At 43.7% G+C, this 25,883-nt stretch overlaps 1 protein-coding gene across 1 annotated transcript in view; it reads right to left on the bottom strand.

Moving 5' to 3' along the window:
• FLT3 (fms related receptor tyrosine kinase 3) overlaps window positions 1-8,620 on the bottom strand; it is a 59,861-nt gene extending 51,241 nt beyond the window's left edge. Inside the window, exons 1-2 of the mRNA XM_068984357.1 lie at window positions 8,506-8,620; window positions 78-196 (exon numbers count right to left, since the gene is read on the bottom strand). Coding sequence (XP_068840458.1) covers window positions 78-196; window positions 8,506-8,620 — 234 coding nt within the window. The remainder of the gene's footprint in view (window positions 1-77; window positions 197-8,505) is intronic.
• Between the last annotated feature and the right edge of the window lie 17,263 nt (window positions 8,621-25,883).

The following is a 25,883-nucleotide window of genomic DNA, read 5'->3' as shown; positions in this document are numbered from 1 at the left end:
CATAGCAGGTCTCAATAGCTTACAAAATATGGTCTCCAGAGAAAATAGCTAAAATTGTCATTTTACTATTACTTTACCATGGGATTCGAAGATGATGTCCCCATTGATGAATCATTGTTTCCATGGTTGATTAAAACACACTTGATCTCAGGCAGATCTTGATTTGTAATAGTCTGGAATATCATTGCGGAAAAAACTGTGAAAGCAAACAAAGGCAGTGATGTTGGTACATGCACACCTTAAAAAGAAAATATGTATTCATCTTATAATAAAACAAAATGTCATCAAGGGAAAGTGGCCAACAGGAAAGCATGCAGGAAGTATAATTTCACAAAAGGCAAGTCTTACTATAAATCTTGAGCAGAGGTCCTTACAGCAGTGTTTTCCAAGGGAACATTCTTGGGTGATGGAAATATTCCTTATCTGTGCTGTTCAACAGGGTGGTCTTTAGCTGCATTTAGCATCAAGCATTTGAAGTGAGGCTAGTGCAGCTGAGGACTGGTTATTTGTATACCAGCCATGTTTTTCTTTACTGTTTCCTGGTGCGTATACAAGTTACGTTTATGGTACAGTGTAGCCTTTTAAGCGTGCAACAGCATTATACCTAAGAATACAAGGTGTATACCTTAACTAAAACATACTTTCTTGCTAAAAAATGGTAACCATCATCTGAGCCTTCAGTGAATTGTAGTAGTAACATCAAAGATCACTGATCAAAGATCACCAAAACAACTATAATAATAGTGAAAACATTTGAAATATTGTGAGAATTACCAAAATGTGACATAGAGATACAAAACGTGCAAATGCTGTTTTATCATCACATAATTTTGAATTTCCCACTTTTCTTCTTGTAGCTGATTTCTGTGATCAGAAACATCCTGGAGAATGTTCCAAGTGAGCTTGAGAAGACTGTATATTCACTGCTGTTAGATGGAATGTTCTGTAAATGTCTGTTAGGTCCGATGTTTCCTTATTGATTCCATGTCTACATGATCTATCCTTTGTTGAAACTGGGGTACTGAAGTCCCTTTGTGTTATTGCATTGTTATTTCTCCCTTCAGGTCTGTTAGCATTTGCTTATTTGCTTAATTTCTTTAGGTGCTCCCATGTCAGGTGCATAAATATTTACACATGTCATATCCTCTATGGGGTGACCCTTTCTTTCATTGACCCTTTTTACCTCTTATGACAGTCTTTGGCTAAAGTCTATTTTTTCTGATGTAAGTATAGATGTCTCCACATTTGGTTTCCATGAGCATGCAGTATCTTTTTCCATCCCTTTACTTTTAGTCTGTGTGTGTCTTTAAAACTGATTAGGAACTTCCCGGGTGGCCCAGTGGTTAAGAATCCACCAGCCAATACAGGGGACACAGGTTTGGTCGCTGGTTTGGGCAGATCCCACGTGCCTTGGAGCAACTAAGCCTGCTAGCCCCACCACTGAAGCCAGTGCACTCTGGAGTCCACGTACCACAACTACTGAGCCCACTCACCACAACCAAGGAATCCGTGCACTGCAGTGAAAGAGATCCTGCATGCTGCAACTAAGACCCAACACGGCCAAATTAATGAAATCAGGAAGTATTCTTTAAAGAATTGTTGAAGGACAGTTTGCCAGGTATTCTTGGTTAGCTGTTGTTTTCTTTTAGTATTTCAAATGTATAATGCCATTCCTTTCTGGCCTACAAAGTCTCTGCTGAAAAATCTGCTGATAGTACTACAGAGGGTCCGCTGTTTCTCTTCTTGCTGCCTTTAGGATTTTCTCCTTGTCTTTAGTTTCTGACAGTGTATCTATAATGTGTCTCAGCAGGTCTCTTTACATTCATCTTATCTGGAAGTCTCTGGACTTCTTGGACCTGGATGTCTGTTGCTTTTCCCCAGATGAGGGGATTTCTCAGCCATTATCTCTTTGAATAAATGTTGTGCCCTTTCTCTTTCTCTTCATCTTTTGGGACACCTATAATATGACTATTAGTTTAGTTTGATGCTATCTGTTCAGTCCCTTAAACTGTCTTCACTCTCTTCTTTTTTCCCTTATTGCTCCTCTGATTGGATGAATTCCACTCTATCTAGTTGGTTGGTGAACTTCTTTTCCGAATTTTTCAGTTATTGTATTCTTCTTAACCTTTCTCTCTCTGTGGAAATTCTCACTTTATTCATGTATTGTTCTCAGGGAGCATCAGTGAGCATCTTTATGACTGTTAGTTTGAATCTTTTTTAAAAAAACAACTATTTATTTATTTATTTATTTTCGGCTGCGCTGGGTCTTCTTCGCTGCCTGTGGGCTTTGTCTTGTTGCAGAGAGTGGGGGCTACTCCCTAGTCAAGGTTATCAGACTTCTCATTGCCGTGGCTTCTCTTGTTGGATCACACAGGCTCTAGAGTGTGGGCTCAGTAGTTGTGACACGTGGACTCGGTTGCCTTACAGCATGTGGAATCTTCCCAAACAAGGAATAGAACCCACACCCTCTGCTTTGGCAAGGGGATTCTTAACCAGTGGATCACCAGGGAAGTCCTATTTTGAACTCTTTACAGGTAAATCACTTATCTCCATTTCACTAAGGTTTGTTTCTGGAGTTTTATCTTATTCTTTTGTTTGAAACACACTCCTTTCTTTCTTCTTCTTTGATTATCTCTGTTGGTTTCTGTGGATTAGATAAAACAGCCAGTCTTCACAGAATAGCCTCTTGTAGAAGAAATCTTATCCTTCCACCCAGGCTTAGTTCTTGGTTCAGTTCAGTTCAGTTCAGTTGCCCAGTTGTGTCCGACTATTTGCGACCCCATGAATTGCAGCACACCAGGCCTCTCTGTCCATCACCAACTCCCGGAGTTCACTCAAACTCATGTCCATCGAGTCGGTGATGCCATCCAGCCATCTCATCCTCTGTCGTCCCCTTCTCCTCCTGCCCCCAATCCTTCCCAGCATCAGAGTCTTTTCCAATGAGTCAACTTGTCACATGAGGCGGCCAAAGTACTGGAGTTTCAGCCTCAGCATCAGTCCTTCCAATGAACATCCAGAACTGGTCTCCTTTAGGATGGACTGGTTGGACTTCCTTGCAGTCCAAGGGACTCTCAATAGTCTTCTCCAACACCACAGTTCACAAGCATCAATTCTTTGGTGTTCAGCTTTCTTCACAGTCCAACTCTCACATGACCCCTGGAAAAACCATAGCCTTGACTAGATGGACCTTTGTTTGCAAAGTAATGTCTGCTTTTCAATATGCTGTCTAGGTTGGTCATAGCTTTCCTTCCAAGGAGTAAGCGTCTTTTAATTTCATGGCTGCAATCACCATCTGCAGTGATTTTGGAGCCCCCAAATATAAAGTCTGACACTGTTTCCACTGTTTCCCCATCTATTTCCCATGAAGTGATGGGACCAGATGCCATGATCTTCATTTTCTGAATGTTGAGCGTTAAGCCAACTTTTCACTCTCCTCTTTCACTTTCATCAAGAGGCTTTTTAGTTCCTCTTCACTTTCTGGCATAAGGGTGGTGTCATCTGCATATCTGAGGTTATTGATATTTCTCTCCCCAATCTTGATTCCAGCTTGTGCTTCTTCCAGCCCAGCATTTCTCATGATGTACTGTGCATATAAGTTAAATAAGCAGGGTGACAATATACAGCCTTGACATACTCCTTTCCCTATTTGGAACCAGTCTGTTGTGCCATATCTAATTCTAACTGTTGCTTCCTGACCTGCATATAGGTTTCTCAAGAGGCAGGTTAGGTGGTCTGGTATTCCCATCTCTTTCAGAATTTTCCAGTTTATTGTGATCCACACAGTCAAAGGCTTTGGCATAGTCAATAAAGCAGAAATAGATGTTTTTCTGGAACTCTCTTGCTTTTTCCATGATCCAGCGGATGTTGGCAATTTGATCTCTGGTTCCTCTGCCTTTGCTAAAACCAGCTTGAACATCTGGTAGTTCACGGTTCACGTATTGCTGAAGCCTGGCTTGGGGAATTTTGAGCATTACTTTACTAGCATGTGAGATGAGTGCAATTGTGTGATAGTTTGAGCATTCTTTGGCATTGCCTTTCTTTGAGATAGGAATGAAAACTGACCTTTTCCAGTCCTGTGGCCACTGCTGAGTTTTCCAAATTTGCTGGCATATTGAGTGCAGCACTTTCACAGCATCATCTTTTAGGATTTGAAATAGCTCAACTGGAATTCCATCACCTCCACTAGCTTTGTTCGTAATGATGCTTTCTAAGGCCCACTTGACTTCACATTCTAGGATGTCTGACTGTAGGTGAGTGATCACACCATCGTGATTATCTGGGTTGTGAAGCTCTTTTTTTGTACAGTTCTTCTGTGTATTCTTGCCACCTCTTCTTAATATCTTTTGCTTCTGTTAGGTCATACCATTTCTGTCCTTTATCGAGCCTATCTTTGCATGAAATGTTCCCTTGGGATCTGTAATTTTCTTGAAAAGATCTCTAGTCTTTCCCATTCTGTTGTTTTCTTCTATTTCTTTGCACTGATCACTGAGGAAGACTTTCTTATCTCTCCTTGCTATTCTTTGGAACTCTGCATTCAGATGCTTATATCTTTCCTTTTCTCCTTTGTTTTTCATTTCTTTTCTGTTCATAGCTATTTGTAAGGCCTCCTCAGACAGCCATTTTGCTTTTTTGCATTTCTTTTCCATGGGGTGGTCTTGATCCTTGTCTCCTGTACAATGTCACAAACCTCCGTTCATAGTTCATCAGGCACTCTGTCTATCAGATCTAGTCCCTTAAATCTATTTCTCGCTTCCACTGTATAATCATAAGGGATTTGATTTAGGTTATACCTGAATGGTCTAGTGGTTTTCCCTACTTTCTTCAGTTTAAGTCTGAATTTGCCAATAAGGAGTTCTTGGTAGTTTCATAAATTACCTTTTTTGTGCTTATTGGCTCCCAGTAGTAAGGATGTGTCATGATTTGCCAGTGTCCTAAAGGGGAGGAGATTTTATTTTCTTGGGCTCCAAAATCACTGGTTACAGTGACTGCAGCTACGAAATTAAAAGGCAATAGCTCCTTGGATGCTATGACAAATCTAGACAGCATGTTAAAAAGCAGAAACATCATTTTGCCGATAGAGGTCCATATAGTCAAAGCCATGGTTTTCCCTGTAGTCGTGTATGGACGTGAAAGCTGGACCATAAAAAGGGCTGAGTGCTGAAGAATTGATGTTTTTGAATTGTGGTGCTGGCAAAGACTCTTGAGAGTCCCTTGGACCACAGGGAGATCAAACCAGTCCATCCTAAAAGAAATCAACTCCAGCTATTCACTGGAAGGACTGATGCTGAAGCTAAAGATCCAGTACCTTGGCCACCTGATGGGAAGAACTCACTGGAAAAGACCCTGATGCTGAGAAAGACTGAGGGCAGGAGGAGAAAGGGCTGACAGGATGAGATGGCTGGATGGCATCACTGCCTCAACGGACGTGAGTGTGAGTAATCTCTGGGAAACAGTGAAGGACAGGAAAGCCTGGTGTGCTATAGTCCAAGGGGTCTCGGAGTCAGACATAACTTAGCAACCAAAAGACAACAGCAACAAAGGGAAGATCTCAGTTAGGACCTAGATGCACAGTGAGGCTGGACTCTCAGGCAGTGGCTTTTAAAATACACAAGCAGACCTCTTTCAGGGAAAGAATGGGAGCCAGTGTTTCTGTCTGCTTTCTCTGCACTGAGCCCTGAAGGATAGTCAGTTAATAACTGTTTCTTTGTTCACTACAGATCAGTGGGACCCGCAAATGCAAGTCCCGCTGGCCACCAGATCAAGGAATGTGTCCTCTGGGTGGCAGTCACAAAGGCTAACGGTTTTAGATACAGGTATAACCTCCTTTCAGAGAGATACCAAAGGGGAAATGTGTAAATGGTGCATCCAGCCTCGCCAGGCTCAGGCAGAATTGCAGTCCCCTCCTAGATGTATGTTAAATTAGGTTGAAAACAGACCTCTTTAAAACCCATCAAAAATGGGCAGAAGACCTAAATAGGCATTTCTCCAAAGAGGACATAGAGATGGTCAATAGGCACATGAAAACATGCTCAACATCGCTAATTATTAGAGAAATGCAAATCAAAATTTCACTGAAGTATCATCTCACACCAATCAGAATGGCCATAATCAAAAAGTCTACATATAATAAATGCTGGAGTGGGTATGGAGAAAAGGGGACCCCTCTACACTGTTGGTGGGAATGTAAATCGGTACAGCCACCATGGAGAACAGTATGGAGGTTAGTTAAAAAAATAAAAATAGAGGGAATGCTCTGGTGGTCCAGGGGTTAGGACTCCATGCTTCCACTGTCGGGAGCCTGGGTTTGATCCCTGGTCGGAGGACTAAGATTCTGCAAGCTGCAGGGAACGGCCGAAAACAAAAACCAGAGTGACCGTATGATCCTGCAAATCCTACTTCTGGGCATATATCTGGACAAAATGATAATTCAAAAAGATACATTCACCCTAATGTTCATAGCAGCACTATTTACAATAGCCAAGACACATAAGCAACCTAAATGCCCATCGACAGAGAAACGGGTAAAGATGAGGTATACATGTACGATGGAATATCACTCAGCCATAAAAGAGAATGAAATAACGCCATTTGCAGCAACATGGATGGACCTAGTGATTATCATATTAAGTGAAGTATGAGACAGAGGGAGACAAATATCACACGGTATCACTTACATGTGGAATCTAAAAAATGGTACACATGAACTTACTTACAAAACAAACAGATTCAGACATAGAAAACAAACTATCGTTACCATAGGTGAAGGCTGGGGTAGGGACAAATTAAGAGCTTGGGATTAACAGATACACGCTACTATATATAAAGGAGAAAAACAACAAGGCTCTATTGTATAGTGGAGGGAACTATATTCATTGTCTTATAATAAACTGTAGTGGAAAAAATCTGAAAAAGAATATGTATATACACATATATATAACTGAATTGCTTTGCTGTTCACTAGAAACTACTACAGCATTGTAAAGCAACTATACGTCAATAAAAGTTTTTTTGTTTGTTTGTTTTGAAATAGGCCTCTTTAAGGAAAAGACTGGGAGAAGGCTATTTCTGTCTGTTGCCTCAGCACTGAGCCTGGGGGTATAGTCACAATGAGTCTTTGCAAACCCTTTACAAACTGTTTCTTTGTTTGCTAGGGTCTCTTGGACACAAGTCCCACTGGCTTTCAGAGTCAGGTGTTTCAGGAGCCGGTTACCTGCTGTGATAACCCGGAACTTCAGTAAGTCATTTGACCTCTTCGGGTCCCACTTTCCTCATTTGGTAAAAGAGGGCAGTAGACCCATGTGGTATAATAAATATACTTGGCCTTAGATCAAAACGTATTTGGTCTTTCCCAGCACCATGCATGCGTGCTCAGTAGTGTCTGACTCTTTGTGACCCCATAGACTGTAGCCCCCAGGGATCCTCTGTCCATGGGATTCTCCAGGCAAGAATACTGGAGTGGGTTGCTGTTTCCACCTCTGGGGGATCTTTCTGACCCCAGGATTGAACCTGCGTCTCCTGCGTTGGCAGGTGGGTTCTTTACCACTGTGCCACCTGGGAAGCACTCTTTCCTGGCACAAAGCTCCTAAAATCCTTGGAATTTCCTGAGCAACACGGGTCTCTGTTGTTACTCACAATGAGCCCCTTCTGGGCACTCCAGAGTTTATGCTAACAAGGTGACTTAGGGCGGGGTGCCTCTGCAGCCCCAGGAGTGGTGGTGGTGGCTGGGGGGGTTGTCCTAAGAGGTTGGAGGGGTGACCTGTGGGCAAACAGGGAGGGGAGTGTGCTGATTAAACTCTATAACAATTCTTGAACTGAGAGATCCGGTGAGCTTCCGGCTTGGTGAATTGGATGACATTTCCGAGCCCTCCCACACCCCTCGCCTTGACCTCTGTAACTCTTCCACCTGGCTATCCTGGAGTTATATCCTTTCATCATAAACCAGGAATCTAGCAAGCAGATTGTTTTTCTGAATTCTGTGAGCTGTTCCAGCAAAGTCATCAAACTTAAGGAGGGGTTCCTGGGAACCACTGACTTACAGCCTGTGCTGGTGGCAAGCTGGACTTGACACTGACATCTGACGGGGGTCAAGAGGGCTCTGAGCCTTTAACCTGTGGAATCTGACGCTATCTCCGGGGAGAGAGTGTCAGAATTGAGTTAAACCGTAGGACATCCAATTGGTGCCCAAGAACTGCTTGGTGTGGGGAACTCTCCCACCCTATATACATGGCAGCCAGTGGAGCCAGAAGTGGTCAGTGTGAGTCCAGGGAAAGAGACTCGTGTGCTCTTCCTTGCGCCTGGGATACTCTCATCGCTGTCATCCTCGCCAGTCTCTGCTCTTTCTCATGATTTTAATAAACGACAGTCCATTTGCTCAGGAGTTCCACATCCATACCTCCTATGTGTATGGCTATATATCTGGGTGCCCCCAGGAACCTTACACTCAGACTGAACCCCCCCTTTCCTTCTGCCCCCTACCCTCTCCCCTGTTAGCGCCAGCACACCCACTGTCCCCAAAACCAGGAGTCACTTTCAACTCCTCCCTCTCCCCCAACTTCCCGTCATCCAGGCGGCTGCCAAGCCGTGACATTTTGACCTCCAGATAATCCCCACAGCTCTGCATGGCCCTGCCTGTCTACCACCACTGCCCCTACTCCAGTCCTTGTCGCGTCTGGCCTGGAAGACTGCCAACTGCTTCCTTGCTGACCTCTCCGCCATGTCCTGTCTGCCTGACATCCATCCTCGACACAGACCCCAAAACTGTCCTCTGGAATACATGCCAGTGCTCCGACATGCTCTCGCTCCTCACCTTCAAACCCCTAAACAGCCTACAGCACTGGTCCTCGCCCTTTCTTGAGTCACAAGAAAAATCTGATGAAAGCAATTAACCCTCACAAACACACACACAATATACACATACATTCATACACATAACACACCAATACACACACACACACAACCACAATACACACACACACGATATACACACACATACACACAAACACACATATACACACAAACACAATATATACACACATACACACAATACACAGAGATATACACACATACACACATAATATACACATACAAACACACACATACACACATACACACACAATACACACATATACACACATACACACAATACACACACATACACACACCCTAAAGGACACAGTGGACCCCCTGAGTTCCCTCCAGAGACTCTTGGGCCACAGGAGAACATCCAAGTCCTTTATCGCATCACTGAAACACTCCTTACACATCACACACATCTGAGCCTCTAGAAGCTACCCATTGAACAGGCTTCATTTTCTGAGTTGACAGCTTCTTAGATGAGAATTCCCCGATCCTGGGGGCCTTTTACCTTGTGCCTCAGCAACTCAGGATGGACTTACAGAGTCCACCTGCTCCGTGATTCTGACCTCTCTACTGTTCTCTTCACTATCCTGTTTGCCTGGAAAGTCCTTATTCTCCCCTTCCCCTGTCAGGTCTTACCTTTCTTTTATTTATTTACTTGGCTGTGCTAGATCTTAGTTGGGGCATGTGAAGAGTTAGTTGTGGCATGTAGGATCTAGTTCCCCGACCCAGGATTAAACCCGGGGCCTCTGCATCGAGAGCACTAAATCTCAGCCACTGGACCACTAGGGAAACACCTAAGTCTTAACTTTGTAATCAAGACTTGACATCACCTCTTCTGGGAAGCCTTGCTCTTATCTTCTCAGTCTGTGCTGGAGGCTCAACCTCGGTCCTTATTTCTAAAATTACACTGTAGTTTTCCTTTTACGTGCTTACCCGGTGCCACCAACACCCCCAACATTAGACTGTGAGCAGGAATCTGAACTATGTGGCACCTGGCTGGCCCACATGGTGCTCCCAAGGGTCTAAGAAGGCAAGGAGAGAAACCATGTAACTAAATCCTGACGATTCCTTCCAACTTGAGGCATCTCTCTTTCTGCGAGGCACCTGTCTGACATGGAATGAAGCTACACTCTACAGGTATTATCTGATGAAGCAGTAAGATATTGCTTATCTCCCTTTCACAAATGAGGAGCTTAAGTGCAGAGACATTCCTGGCCAGAATAAAGAACTCAAGTTTTCTGACTGTTGCTCACCCTAACATATTCAACTGCATCACCTCCAAGAACAGAATTCCTAACATTAGGAACATTGTAACTCGAATAGCAAAGCAGCAGAAGACTGAATTCAATGGGTATGTAACAATCAGAACACACTGGTTTCTCTGGGAACTGGGTGGTCAAGAATCTGCAGGAGACACGGGTTCAATCCCTAATCTGGGAAGAACCCACGTGTGGAGGAGCAGCTAAGACCGTGCTCCACGACTACTGAGTCTGTGCCCTAGAGCCCAGGAGCCACAGCTACTGAGCCCACTGCCACGAGCACTGAAACACAAGCGCCTAGGGTCCGTGCCATGGTGATGAGAAGCCCGCGCACCCACAACTAGAGAGTAGCTGCAACTAAAGAAAAGAGCCCAAGCAGCAAGGAAGATCCAGCACAGCCGAAAAAAATAAATCAAAGTTTAAAAAATCATAATGGTTTAAAGAAATAATGACAATATCCTGTTTTAAAGTAGGCTGCAAATACTTTTATGGCAGATTCTTGGCTACCAATGGATTTATAACGACAGCAGTGAAAAAATACTTTTACTGTTTAACCTAAAAAAATAATAATAGTTCCTCTTTTGGATCTTATGCAATTCCTCTAGCCACAAAAGAACAGTGTGTGTGTACTTTATATTATTTTTAAATTTCCTCTACATGTATTGGGACCCATCGAACAGAATTGCGTGGTTCCAACTAACGATCATCAGAGAGTTCTACAAAAGCTGTTATCTTAAGGATGATCTAGCCATAGACATGATTCAATCACGTATACATAAATCTCACTGACGCCCAAACAACAGAAAAACCTTCAGCCATAGAAGTATGGCCACCTAAGATAAAGCTAAGACTTTTTTGGAAATCAATATGTGAAAAATAATGAGATCACAAAATCATCTTGATGAAAACCAAAAGCTTTATTCAGTCTTGTGAGATTCACAAGACTTTGCTATTTTGAAGTGAATACCAAAGGGTACAACATCATGGCAAGAACACACTAAGCAAATTAAAAATGAGGCCAAGCTAGTTTCCAGTCCCTCAATTTCCCTCCCCCAAGTTCTTATTCCTCTCCTCTTCAAGGTCCTTTTCAAAATCAAAGAACAATGATAAAATACAATACTTTTGAGATTATTTGTTTTTTTTTTTTAAACCAAATCAGAATCTTGACCCAAAGATTAAGGCAATATCTGGTGGCTATTTGGAGATTCAGAGAGATCACAATCTTGAACACTGACAAGGGCTCTTGTCACATCGCTTCCTGAGTTTCATTAGAGGATGAAAAAGATGTGGGGAATAAAAGGAATTGCAGAGAAAGTCATGAAGCTGAGCCATCCTGTGGGCTTCTCAACAGAGCAGGGATGCTCTCTGGGGAGGAAAATGCAGCCAACAAATTTGTTCAAAGAACCATTTGGAAAATTGCTTCTTCCTAGAATCTTAAAAAATAAATGGCCATATTTCATTCTGGAACAGTTCATTTTAAAAATTTCAAATGGAAGAGTCATTTCATTCCCACAACCATTAAATCCAGTAATATCCATGTTTAAGTAGTCTTAGGCAATGAAATGGAGAAGGCAATGGCACCCCACTCCAGTACTCTTGCCTGGAAAATCCCATGGACGGAGGAACCTGGTAGGCTGCAGTCCATGGGATCTCGAAGAGTCGGACACGAATGAGCGACTTCACTTTCACTTTTCACTTTCATGCATTGGAGAAGGAGATGGCAACCCACTCCAGTGTTCTTGCCTGGAGAATCCCAGGGATGGGGGAGCCTGGTGGGCTGCTGTCTGTGGGGTCGCACACAGTCGGACACGACTGAAGTGACTTAGCGGCAGCGGCAGCAGGCAACGAAAATCTTGGGATTCACGCTATTTTTCTTCTATAGATATCTATGGATCATGACAACTGTATTGAAAGGTTTAAATAACTGAAAGCAAACTTTGTGCTGAAATGTTTTCTTGGAGAAAGGCGATGACCATGCATTTTAAAAATAGAATTGAATTAACTATTTATATGTATGTTCCCCTGTCCCCATCTTTTACATCTTTGTACCCTCATGGTGCCTAGCATTGAAATAGGTGTTCAATAAAAGTTTGTCAAATAAACTTCTTTTTCTTCTTCATGCAGGCTCCCTCTTCATCTTCCCCCTCACCCCCCAGAATATAAATGTCTTCCTTTCCCATACTTAAGATCTCATTACCTGACTGTTCTTCAATTAAACAACAGGAAACTTCAACAAGAACGAAATCTTTACCAATAACTAAAGGGTTAATGAAAGTGCCTTTTTAATGATAAAAAGTGGAGCCAAATAGTTAATAATGAAACCTAAGAGGATAATTTACTATAGATCCATTCAAAGTAACCAAGAAGAAATGAACAGCCAGTCTAAACTTATAGGATGGCATGGATTAGAATGAGGCTTTTAGGATGAAAGGGAATCTTAACACCAGGTCATCAGGTGTCCCCATCCAATCCAAACTTTACCGAGCATCCCTTCTGTCTACCTCCTTCTGAGTTGGTCCCCTTTAGGCTACCAGGTCACAGGCAAACAAAGTAAGATAAGCAGCAAGATCAAAGGATGTCAACTAAATGTGGAAGTCAAAGCTCTGAATATGAATTTTCCAACACTAATGAAACAGTTATCACAGCTACTGAGATCCTGAAATCTTCCTCCTAGCTATGATCAGTATAGAATGCAATTAGGGCCATGAAGAGTCTGTGTCCATTTTTTAAGCACTACTTAGAAAACCTCATCATTCTTCTTGAAAGGTAGAGCTTACAGTATAAGGGAAATGGGAATGGCATCTGATAATTCAATGTAGTTAGAGCTTTCTTAACATTTAAAGTCCTTGTTTTTTAGTCTCTTACTTTATTGCTTCATTCAAAGAAGTCTGTAATGGCAAGTCTTGGCAAAGATGTGCCAAGGAGCTCCATACGCTGCTAGTGGGAAGGTAAACTGGTGCAACCACTTCAGAAAACTGCTGGACAATATCTACCAAAACTGACATATGCCTTTCTCTATAATCTAGGAATTTGATTTGAGGCTATCATCCAAAAAGAAATGAGTGTTTCTGTCCCCAAACATGTAGAAGAGTATTCACAGGACTGTTATACTCTTCGCTACACAAAATTGGAGACACACAAAGTGTTCTTCAACAATAGAATGGATAGACTGCAGAGTCTAGTCATACTAAGGAAATAGCACCTAGCAATTGAAAAAAACAAAAACAAAAAACCACAGTTATTAAGAACAAAGTTGAATCTCATAATCACACTGCTGAGTCAAAGAAACTGGACATTAAAAAAAAAAACATAATAATGGTTTGGTTTACATGTAGTTCAAAAAAACAGGAAAAACCACGGAATCAGAAGTCAGAATAGTAAATGTGACTAAACCAGTGTGATTCTAATAAAATTCAAACCACTTTTTTTTCCTCTCTAAAAAAAGTCAGAATAGTGGCTACCTTGGGGGAGTGGGTGGGTGGTAAATCAGAGGTGGTGGAGTTGGAATTGCTCTGTTATCTTTATGAAATAATGATTAAGCAGGTACCTGTGTATATAAAGGGCTTCCCTGGTGGTTCAGCTGGTCAAGAATCTGCCTGCAATGTGGGAGACCTGGGTTCCATCCCTGGGTTGGGAAGATCCCCTGGAGAAAGGAAAGGCTACCCACTCCAGTATTCTGGCCTGGAGAATTCAGGCCAGAATACAGTCCATGGGGTCACAAAGAGTCAGACACGACTGAGTGACTTTCACTTCACTCACTCTGTATATAAAACCTAATGGAGTTGTACTATTAAGACGTGTGCATATTTGCTGTCTGTGAATTATGCCTCATTTAGAAAAATCTGGAGAGAGATGTAGGAATTTCTGATATTGTCCTGAAATATAAAAGAATTCAATGCAGCTTGTATACAGTTGCATGTACTGATGTTTATACTTTCCCAAAGCCTTTGTATGTGACTGAAAAACCCATTACCACTTCATGTTACACATTAACAGAAAGCTAACTTTTTGTAATAGACTCTGAAAAACTCTGTACTGTACATTAAAAATGTACATATTTACCAATTAACAGAGATGTTTAGGAAATGCAAGATGCTTTTCTACTCTTTTCTCCCTTATGTTTTATTTTATTTTTTAACTCTATAATTCTGAATTATTTGAAACAAAAGCTACTGGAAATAATTCCTGCACGTCTATACTGCAAGTATTTTCTCTATGGTCCACGGAAGATGCAAGACAGACTGCTAGGGTTTGGGAGCTGGAGAAGACACAGCCAGACTCCCTCCGTGGACAGAGCAGGACAGGCCGGCCAGGGGCAGTGAGTGATGGTCCCCCAAGGCTGCACAACTAGGACATGATCCGAGGCTTCCTGGCCCCCCAAACTCAGCCTCCTTCACCCTAAACACAAATCAACCCTCTCCTCTTTCCAAACAGATGACTGGATGTAAAGAGGATTTTTTTTTTCCCAGTAACAATTATGCTATCCAGATTATTTGGGAACAGTCAGCTGAGTCCTTGAAAAGCCTCTTGGGGTTTAACGGCAGGATAAAAATCGAGTACAAGAGGAGAGGTCAGCGGGTATTTTAAGATGTAAATCCCGTTTGCATAATATTTCCCAAAGTATCTACTCATTGATCCAGTCGACATTAGGCGGGGTGGGGGGTCGTTACCCGAGATGACTCGCTTTGGGGAGAACCCGGGCGCCTTTTCCCATCAGAGTTCACTCCCGACATCAAAACCTCAAAAGAAGAGTTGGAGACGCCACCCAGGAGTCTGCGGTACCGGGGTCGGCGCACACGAAGTCCCGGTCCCCCGGCGCCCAGCTCGGGGCCGCAGACTCGGGTGGCTGGCCCAGAACCCGGGCGCGCCGGGCGGGCGAGCGGGGCGGCCGGGGCCCCGCAGGCACCGATTCCGCGAGGCCGCCCGCGGGGTCGGGGCGGCCGGTGGGGACCGCGGCCCCGAGCCCGAGCGGCGACGCGAGACCAGCGGGAGGAGAACGCGGGGTGGGCCCGGCCGGGGCCGCGGGTGACTTCAGGGCGAGTCGGGAGGGCGCGGAAGAGGGGAGGGGCGCGGGAGCGAGAGACGGAGCGGGGCGGGGAGGCGCGCGGCGGCGGGGACGGAGGAGGCGCGCGCCCGGTGCCCGCGTTGGGTGGGGGCCGGGGGCCGCGGGGGCTCGAGCGGGCGAGCGGGGCCTTACCGAGCAGCGGCAGCCGGCCGCCCAGGCGCGCCAACGCCGGCATGGCCTCCGGAGCCCGGGGTCCCCAGGCCGCACCGGCCCAGCCCTGCGATGCCGCCCTCCGCGGCGCGCCCCGCGCTGCAGGTGGCTCGCTTAAGGATGCGCGTCACCGACCGCAAATTCCCTCGGACTGGTGCAAAGTGGAAAGGGGGGGAGCATCCCTCTCCCCACCCGCAGGGGCTGTGCCGGGGCGCCGGTGCCTGGCGCAGCGCTGCGGCCGAGCCCACGTGCCCGCCGTGGTCCGCAGCCCGCGCTCCGCCGCGCCCGGGGCTCCCCGACTGTGAGTGGGAGACTGGGCGCGGTTCCGCCGGGGAGGTCGCAGGGGCTCGGCGGCCCCCGGCCGGGGAGGAGGCACGGCCAGAGCTGCCTGCTCTCCCCACCCCCCGCCCCGCCGGGAGTCCCGGAACCCTCTCGATGAGCGTGGGGACAGCTGAAGCCAGCCACCGTCCACCTCGCGCGCGAGCGGCTATGAGGCCGCAGGGTGGGTGCTACAGCCGCGCGGCACTCGGACGCCCCAGGCTGGCGCGCGGGCGAGCCGAGGGTCGCGGTCCACGCTGGGTGGATCCTAACTGCGGACCCACGTTCTTTGGACCCCCACCCCCAGCGCGCCCCGCTCCATCTCCTAGGATGCCCAGGATGCAGTCCACAGCGGCAGCAAGAAAAACAGGCTCGGTTTCAATGTCAACTAAGGCAATCAGGGAAGCTAACACCAGCCATAGAAACAAAAGCAAAACACAGGTCATTTCGGGCTTTGATTTCTGCACTCGTAATTCTTGTTCTTCATTGCATAATGTTTCTACTTGAAATTATTTCCTTTGCAATAAGTTGAAGATTGGAAAGCCCAGGATGTCTGCTCTGTCTTCCCTTAACCAGCCCTTGACCTTCACAAAGCCACTCATCCTCTGAGATTTCCCCACGCACCCACCCACCCCTTACTCACCAGTAATGGAGTGGAATGGACCACGCGGCTTATAATGTCTCCAAGTTCTAGCAATTCCAGGCTTTTCATTATTTCAATCATGCTCTAATCTAGCGTGATAATTGACATGTGCATTCTTAGCCATACAGTCCTTTTCCTTAGCTGTAGCCTAGAGTAGGAAAATTTTCTCTCCTAGAGCATGACAGAAACTTGAAACGTGGTGCAGCCACTGTGGAAAACAGCGTGACAGTTTCTCCAAAAATTAAAAATAGAATTACCATATGATCCAGCAATTGCAATGCTGGATGTGTACCCAAAAGATCGGAAAGCAGGGTGATGAAAAGATGGTCTGTACAACCATGTTCTGGGAACATTTTTAACAAAACCAAAAAGATGGAAGCAACCCAAACGTCCATCATAGATAAATGGATAAACAAAATCCAGTGAATGGATAAAAATGGTATATACATACAATTGGGACGTCCCTGGTGGTTCAGCGGCAAAGAATCGCCTGCCAATGCAGGAGACACTAGTTTGATCCCTGGTCTGGGAAGAATCCCCTGGAGAAGAAAATGGCAACCCACTCCACTATTCTTGCCTGGAGAACCCCATGGAACCTGGCATGCTACAGTTTATGAGGTGGTAAATAGTCAGACACGACTTAGCGACCGAACAACAACAACATAATACAGCTAGGATCTTATTCAGCTTTAAAAAGGAAAGATATTCTTCTTTTTTTTTTTTTAGGAAAGACATTCTGACAAATGCTACAACATGGGTGAACCTTGAGGGCATGCTAAGTGCAATAAGCAAGTGACAAAACACAGACACAGGTTCTATCCATATGAGTTCCCTAAAGTAGTTAAATTCTCGAGTCAGGAAGAATGGTTGGGTTGGGATCGGGGCTGGGGAGATGCGGAATGGAGATGGAAATGGAGAGTTGTTGTGTGGTGGGGACAGAGTTTCAGTTTTGCAAGATGAAGAGAGTTCTGGAGATTGGTTGCACAATAGTGTGCATGTATTTAACACAATTGTACACATAAAAATGTTTAAGATAGTAGCTTTTATGTTATGTGCATTTTACCACAATTGAAAGTTTAAAAAAAATTTTAAAGCATCTACCTTCAGTCAGACAGAACTAGAGAAAGACATTAAGTTCAGTGAGACTTGAATAAAAGTGGTGAAGCAGGCTGGTGATGGGAAGAAGAGTGGGCTAGCAAGCCTTCCAATTGCCAAGATCCAAGGCATTACCTTTATTTATAGGTTGATCACTGCTTTCAAGGAAACTGATGGTCACAAGTTTGCAACAGATCGGCTTGGGTGGAACACTGTTCAAGGACACAAAATCAAATCGATAGTGCTGCTTTGTCAAAGAATCTTAGGTACAAGGCAGAAAACTGTGAGACTGGAAGTGGGAGAAACATGAATGGCTTCTTTGCACTCCTGATTCTCCCTGGAAATTGTTGGAGAAAAATAATTCTAAAAAGGGAAAATTTTATAGACTGAAAATCTTGGAGTATGAGGTATAGTCTAACATTTTAAAATTTTTTAATTTTTAATTTATTTTTTAAAATTTATTTTACTGACGTGTAGTTGATTTGCAGTGTTGTTTTAATTTCTGCTGTACAGCAGAGTGCTTCAGGTATACACACATATGGTGGTGGTGGTTTAGTCACTAAATCGTGTCCGACTCTTGCGACCCCATGGACTGTAGCCTGCCGGACTCCTCTGTCCATGGGATTCTCCAGGCAAGAATACTAGAGTGGGTTGCCATTTCCTTCTCCAGGGGATCTTCCCAACCCAGGGATCAAACCCAGGTCTCCTGCATCGCAGGCAGATTCTTTACCAACTGAGGTACGAGGGAAGCCCCTATACACACACACACACACACACACACACACACACACACACACACATATATATATATATATATATATATATATATATATACATTCTTTTTTTATTCTTTTCCATTATGACTTATTGCAGGATGTAGAATATAGTTCCCTGGGCTATACAGTAGGATCTTGTTGTTTATCTCTTCTGCATATAGTGGTTTGCACCCGGTAATCCCAACCTCCCAATCCACCCCTCCCCCTTCCTCCTCCCCCTAGGCTAACGTGTAGAAGGTGAGGTGATGCCAGTTGATCATTCCCGGAAGTGTGCCCAGAGCTCTGTCAAGTATGATACCTAATTTATTTGTCACAGCGACACTCATGGAAGCTAGTCCAACATTATCTGGAGTCCTAGATTGCACAACTAGTCATGCACACCGTTGTATAAAATTTTGGTTCCAGAGCCTGTGACCTGAAGCAACCAGGAGGAATGAGATGAAGGGAGAAACGGGAGGAGAGAAGAGTGAGCTTGTTTCTGGGTTGAATGGAGGGTATTGCACTGGCCCTTTGTTGTTGTTTAGTTACAAAGTCATGTCTGACTCTTCTCGACCCCGTGGACTGCAGCCCACCAGGCTCCTCTGTCCATGGGGTTTCCCAGGCAAGAACGCTGGAGTAGATTACTGTTTCCTTCTCCAGGGGATCTTCCAGACCCAGGGATCAAACTCACGTCTTCTGCTTGGCAGGTGGATTCTTTACCACTGAGCCACCAGAGAAGCCCTCACTGCCCCTACAAAGGATCTGTTTTATCTGGATTATCACCACCCTAATGTATGGATGTGCGAGTTGGACTGTGAAGAAGGCTGAGTGCTGAAGAAGTGATGGCTTTTGAACTGTGGCGTTAGAGAAGACTTCTGAGAGTCCCTTGGACTGCAAGGAGATCCAACCAGTCCATTCTAAAGGAGATTAGCCCTGGGTGTTCTTTGGAAGGAATGATGCTAAAACTGAAACTCCAGAACTTAGGCCACCTCACTCGAAGAGTTGACTCATTGGAAAAGACTGATGCTGGGAGGGATTGGGGGCAGGAGGAGAAAGGGACGACAGAGGATGAGATGGCTGGATGGCATCACTGACTCGATGGACGTGAGTTTGAGTGAACTCCGGGAGTTGGTGATGGACAGGGAGGCCTGGTGTGCTGCGATTCTTGGGGTCACAAAGAGTCAGACACAACTGAATGACTGAACGGAAAGGAATGGAACTGAACGCTTAGCTACGCATACCTATACTGCATAGTAGTCCTTCATTTCACGAGTGTCTTTCCAGCTCTTAAATTACACAAATCTCTCTCCTTCCTCAAAAACTGTGACATATTTTCAATGACTGTAGGTGAAATGCCTTAATGGCACTTAAAAAATACAAAATGCTGTGGTTTCCTGAAAATAAGGGACAAGCAGAAGGAATGTTGGAATAGGATTCCTGTGAATTCAGTTGAAATATCGACTACATATAGTACAGTTTTACTCGTCTTTTATCAATAGAGAACACCAATTGGCAAAATCTGCCAATACCAAACATTAGCAAGAATTCGAATCAATGGGTAACTCTTGTCCACTGCTAGTGGGAGTCTAAATTGGTATAAACACTTTGGACAATAATTAGCATCGATTGCTGATGTTGGGCATCTGCACATCTTACACTGAATTTTCACCCCTGGGCATATGTACACCTTAAATGTTCATAGCATTATCATTTCTAATGTCGAAAAGTTGGAGGGAATCCAAATGTCCACTAACGAAAAGATAAAGTGGAGTCTATTCATCTAACGTACTAACCATATACCAGTGAAAATGAATGAACTACAGTTACAAGCAATGGCACGGATGAATCTCCAAAGCATCATGTTGAGAGGGAGAGAAAGCAGGTCACAGAGTAATAAAGGCAAACCAAGCAATATTCTCTTTAGAAATATACTCATAAGGGGTATAAAGAAAGTGAAGGAATAAACTGTGAGGATTGGACTTCCCTGGTGGTACAGTGAATAAGAATCTGCCTGCCAATGCAGGGAACACAAGTTCGATTCCTGGTCCAGGAAGATCCCACATGTTTCTGGACAACAAAGAACCACAACTGATGAAGCTGGAGCTCCTAGAACCTATACTCACCAACAAGGGAAACCACTGCAATGAGAAATCCTCGCATCTCAACAAAGAGTAGCCCTGCTCACCATAACTAAAGAAAAGTCCACTTACCAATGAAGACCCAGCACGACCAAAAATAAAAAAAAGTCAAAATAATGCTTACCCCTAGAATAGGGTGAAAAGAGATTTCATTAGTTACTGGCAATACTCTATTGCTTTTTTACCTTTTGTGATGGATGCTGGATATTCATTTTCTTCTTCTTTAAAATATAATTTTTATTTACTGTAGCAGTGAATAATATATTTCATAGTAAAAGAAAACTCATCTAAGGTGGCAGTTTGACACGTTTCCACCTATGAAAAAATTTTATCTAAACAAACAAAAATCATTTTAAGGGTTTAAAACCCCCTTAAAATTCAACTACCACCTTATAGGAAACACATGGGACAATGGAACATGGTAAACAATGACACAAGGATATAGTCAGAAAATTCTGGACCTTAGTAAACTTTATAAAACAAATAACCTGGTTTCATCAACAAAAAATCGTAAGAAAAAAGTTAAAGAGAGAGTTGGAGGCATGACCTACAGTTTAAAAGAAAACGAACAGAATATCAAGCCACTGAAGTGAGCAATGTGAAGATTTTAGTTGGCTTCTGATTTAAGCAGAGTGAAAAATATGTAGAGAAGAATCAAATAAATGTGACAATGATTTTATCTTTGATATTAAATAATCATTATTTAAAATTTTACTGCATGCTAAATGATACTGTATGCATTTTTAAAATAGTTCCTATCTTTGTATAAGTGTCTATGAAATATTTATGGAGAAAATGACATAAAATGGAGATACTGAGGGAAGAATAGAAAACGACAGCCAATGAATACAGGGCTTCTTTTTGGGATGATGAAAATGTTCTAAAATCAGATTATGGCAATGGTTGCACAATGCTGTAAATATGCTAAAAACCACTGACTTATGCACTAAGTAGGCAAACTATAGGACGTGTCAATTAGTTCTCAAAAAAGCTGCTTTAAAATGATATAAAGTCTGAGATTTTCTTCAGAGTAATTTGACATGGGGGATTTAAGTGGAGGAATCAAACTGACCCCGCGAGACTAACATCAAGCCTGATAGTTCAGTAAACTCATTATACTCCTTTTAGAACTTTTCCATCATAAAAAGATTTGGGGAAGTGGGGAGGACTTTGAAACCATGGATCAGTGAAGTCATCCTGAGTGTGCAGAAGATAACTATTCTTCCTTAGATGTCATCAGCTACTCTTTACTGTCATGTTACTGACCCACCTGAATGAGATGACCTAGAACATAACCCTTGGAACTCTTTCCGAGATGCAAACAGGGGAACTGCAAAACCCTGATGGCAGAATTTTGTGATAGCTGTTTAGGTCTAAGATGATCTAAATAATCATCTTCTTACAGTTCTTGACAACAGATAATGTGTTCGCTTGTTAAGGCTGCTGTAACCAAGTACCACAAACTGAATGGCTTAAACAACAGATATTTATTGTCTCATGATTCTGGAGGCAAGAGATTTGAGATGAAGATGGGGTAGGTTGCCTTCTGAGAGCTGTATAGGGGAATCTGTCCCATGCCTCGTGCTCCTAGCTTCTGAGGCTTTAGCGGCAATCTTTGGCACTTCTTGGCTTTTCCTGTACCACCTTGCTCTCTGTCTTCATCTTCCCATCTTCACTTCTTCCTGTGTGTGTCTGTCTCTGTGTTCAAATTTCCCCTTTTTATGAGGACACCAGTCATCCTGGATTAGAATCCATCCGAAAAACCTCATTGTAACTTGATTTCCTCTGTAAAGAACTTACTTCCATATAAGGTCACATTCTGAGATATAGGGGGTTAGAACTCCAAAATATTTTGGGGTCAGAGGAGGGAGGATGCAATTTAATGCACAAGAAATCGGTTTTGAAATCAATTGCTGTTGTTCAGTCACTCAGTCATGTCCGACTCTGTGACCCCATTGACTGCAGCACACCAGGACTTCCTGTCCTTCACCATCTTCTGGAACTTGCTCAAACTCATGCCTGTTGAGTCAGTGATGCCATCCAATCATCTCATCCTCTGTCGTCCCCTTGTCCTCCTGCCCTCAATCTTTCCCAGCATCAGGGTCTTTCCAATAAGTCTTCTCTTCGCATCAGGTGGCCAAAGTACTGGAGCTTCAGCTTCAGCATCAGTCCTTCCAATGAATATTCAGGGTTGATTTCCTTTAGAATTGATTGGTTTGGTCTCCTTTGAAATCAATGCCTAGAAATTAATGCATATGATTCCTTTACAGATTAGTTGTTAATTGCTATGTTAAATAGATTTCAAATTGATATTTTGTTTTGCAAGGATATATAATCTGGATAACTTGGAAGTTAACACAAAAATGGGAGCAATTAAAAATTATGCTTGCATAAAAAACAGATCCTAGTGTAAAGTACAGGGAACTATACTCTATATCCTATATAGACCATAATGAAAAAGAGTGTATATACAAGATGTATGTATATATAAAATGTACATATATTAAATGTACATATATATATAACTGAATCACTTTATTGTACAGCAGAAATTAACACATTCTAAATCAACTATGTGTGCATGCGTCCTCAGTTGCTTCAGACCTATCTGACTCTTTGCAACTCTATGACTGTAGCCCTCCAGGCTTCTCTGTCCATGGGATTCTCCAAGCAAGAATACTAGAGCAGTTTGCCATTTCCTTCTCCAGGGGATCTTCCTGACCTAGGGCTCAAACCTGCATTTCTTGTGCTTCCTGTATTTTAGGCGGATTCTTTTTACCACTGAGCCACAGGGGAAGCTCAAATAAACTGTACTTCAATTTTTAAAAATTATGCTTTCAAAGAGTTTAAGGTAAGAAGGATACAAAACTATATAGTATGACCTGTTTTAGGCTAAAATAAATATATAATGAAAATAAAAACAAAATTGAAGGAAAGGGGTGGAGTTTTAGCAAACCAAGAAAGTCTTAACACCCAACTGATTAACATACATCAGACAAATGGAATAGACAGGAGTGGGCCTATGGGAAGCAGATGAGAGAGGGAACTTAGATCCATTTACATATCAGGGGAGACCAAAAGTGGCTCTATTGTCACATCCAAGAGGAGAGGACTTGGAGGAGCCACATCCCTGCAGGGGCAAGGAAAATAAGGGGACTAACTGGTGGGGGAGGGCAGGATAGCACCCTAGCCCCTCCCCCTAAGGAAGCAGAGAAAGAGGACCGTAGGAGGGGTGAAGACAGGGAGGCCTGGTCAGTGTGCCTGTAGGCTAAGTTGCTTCAGTCGTGTCCGGCTCTGTGACTCTGCAACCCCAGGGGCTGTAGCCCGCCAGGCTCCGCTGTCCGTGGGATTCTCCAGGCAAGAATACTGGAATGGGTTGCCATGCCCTCCTCCCAGCTGGTCAGTGTAGGCTGGCCCAAATCCTAGCAGTGGAATTTTCAGATATTAAAAAAGGACTTGTTTTTCTTTCTTTTTAAAAACTAATTAATTTAATTAATTAATTTTGTTTTGGCTGTCCCACATGGCTTCCAGGGTTTGTCATGGTCTTAGTGACGGTTGGGAAAGAATTTCCAGATATGAGGCAGAAAGAGAGAACAGTTTATTAGAGTGGGAGACGCTGTTAGAACAGCGAGCCGGCTTGAGGTAGAGCTGACACCTTTTGCAGGCTAGTAGCCAATTTTTCCTGGAGAAGAAAACGGCAACCCACTGCAGTATTCTTGCCTGGAGAATCTCGTGGACAGAGGAGCCTGACAAGCTACAGTCTATGGGGTCACAAAGAGTCGGACACTACTGAGCGACTAACACACACACACACACAGCCGATTTTTATAGCCTCAAGACAGAGAAAATTCCTATTGGAAGGGTGGCACTAGGTAATTGGTTAGGATGGTATATGTTGAGTGGTAGAGTGGGTATTTTACCTAATATGACATCAGGAGACTGGCTGGTTTAGATCAGGAGGCTCATGGCAACTGTTGCTATGGAGCTTGGTTAATTCTGGAAATTTTTGTCCTCTGACCTTGGTATAAGGCTCCAAACTTGTGACCTTGGTATAGGGCTCTATGTGGTTCTTGGCTCCCCAACCAGGGACTGAAGTCTGGCTGTGGCAGTGAACGTGCTGAGTCCTAACTACTGGACCACCAGGAGTTTCCCAAAAAGGACTTGCTTTTCTTGTCCACAGGGCTCAGGGATAACAGAGTTGGCGGTTTTGCTGAGTCCTACACTCCCATTTAGACAGAAAAGCAGAAAGTTCTGATAAGAAGAAACTGAGAATCAAAAAGACAATTAACAAGTGCTGGTGAGGATGTAGAGAAATCAGGACTCTCCTACAACTGCTGGTGGGTTGGAAAATGGTGCAGCTGCTTTGGGAAGCAGGCTGGCAGTTTCTTATAAGGTTAAACACAGAGTTAATGCTAATGATAAAGAACCCACCTCCCAACGCAGGAGACTTAAGAGACACAGGTTCGATTCCTGGGTCAGGAAGATCCCCTGGAGAAAGAAATGGCAACCCACTCCAGTGGGTTGCCATTCTTGCCTGAGGAATCCCACGGACAGTGAGGCCCAGTGAGCTATGTCCATAGGGTCTTAAAGAGTTGGATATGACTGAAGCAACTTAGCATGGCAGTTCCATTCCTAAGTACACACCCAAGAGAAATGAAAATGTGTATCCTTACAAACACTTGTGCATGAATGTTCTCGGCAACGAGAACATAGTGAAAAATCGGAAACAACCCAGATGCCCATCACCTGATGAGTGGGAGAACAACATTTTGGCATATCAATGCAATGAAATATTACTTGGCCAGATAAAAGGAAAGATAGATGCTACAACATGGTGAGCCTTAAAAATAGTAAGCCGAGTGAAAGAAAATAGTCACAAAAGACCACGGATGATATGATTCCATTAACATGAGTTGTCCAGAATAGGCAAATCAGTGGAGACTGAAAGGAGATTAGTGGTTTCCTAGCACTGGTGCAGTGGGGGTGGGGGTGGGGGTGGGGTAGTTGTTCCAGATGAACAATGACTGCTAACGGCATCTGAGGTTTCTTTTTGCAGGTGATAACATTTCTTTCCTTAGGTGATGGTGATGACTGCACAGCTCTGGGAATATACTGTAACCACTGAATCGTCCATTTTAAGTGAGTGACTTGGAAGGTATGGGAATTTTATCTCAGGAGATACATTTTTTTTTAACAACAACAAAAAAAAAGGAAGAAAGAAACTGAGAATTGCATGCAAGAGTCAGCAGCAGAAGTAACCTTGGGTTTAAAAAAGGAATCATTTGATTCGGGACCCAACCCAAGTAAGAGTTCCGCAGCCATCTCATAGATCCTCAGAGGAGGGGCTGAGCGAGAGCTGTCCTGGACTGATTTATATCTCAAGGAGAACAGTGACTAACACACTGCTCGACTGCCGTTTGGACAGAGTTCTGTCCCTCTGTTCCACTCACTTTTTGCTTTGTTTTTATTTCTCTAGTAGTTTCTCGAGGTAAAATATTTGAAGCTATTAAAATGTGTTTGGTAACAAATCTAGTAACAGTAAAGCTCGTGGTGTTTTTGTTCCTCTGTGGGTCTGGGTGGTGAGAGGGGGAGGTCAGATAG

Source organism: Capricornis sumatraensis, chromosome 12 (genome assembly GCF_032405125.1).
Source record: "Capricornis sumatraensis isolate serow.1 chromosome 12, serow.2, whole genome shotgun sequence".
In the NCBI taxonomy this organism is placed as follows: domain Eukaryota; kingdom Metazoa; phylum Chordata; class Mammalia; order Artiodactyla; family Bovidae; genus Capricornis; species Capricornis sumatraensis.
This window is presented reverse-complemented; position numbering and strand designations above follow the sequence as displayed.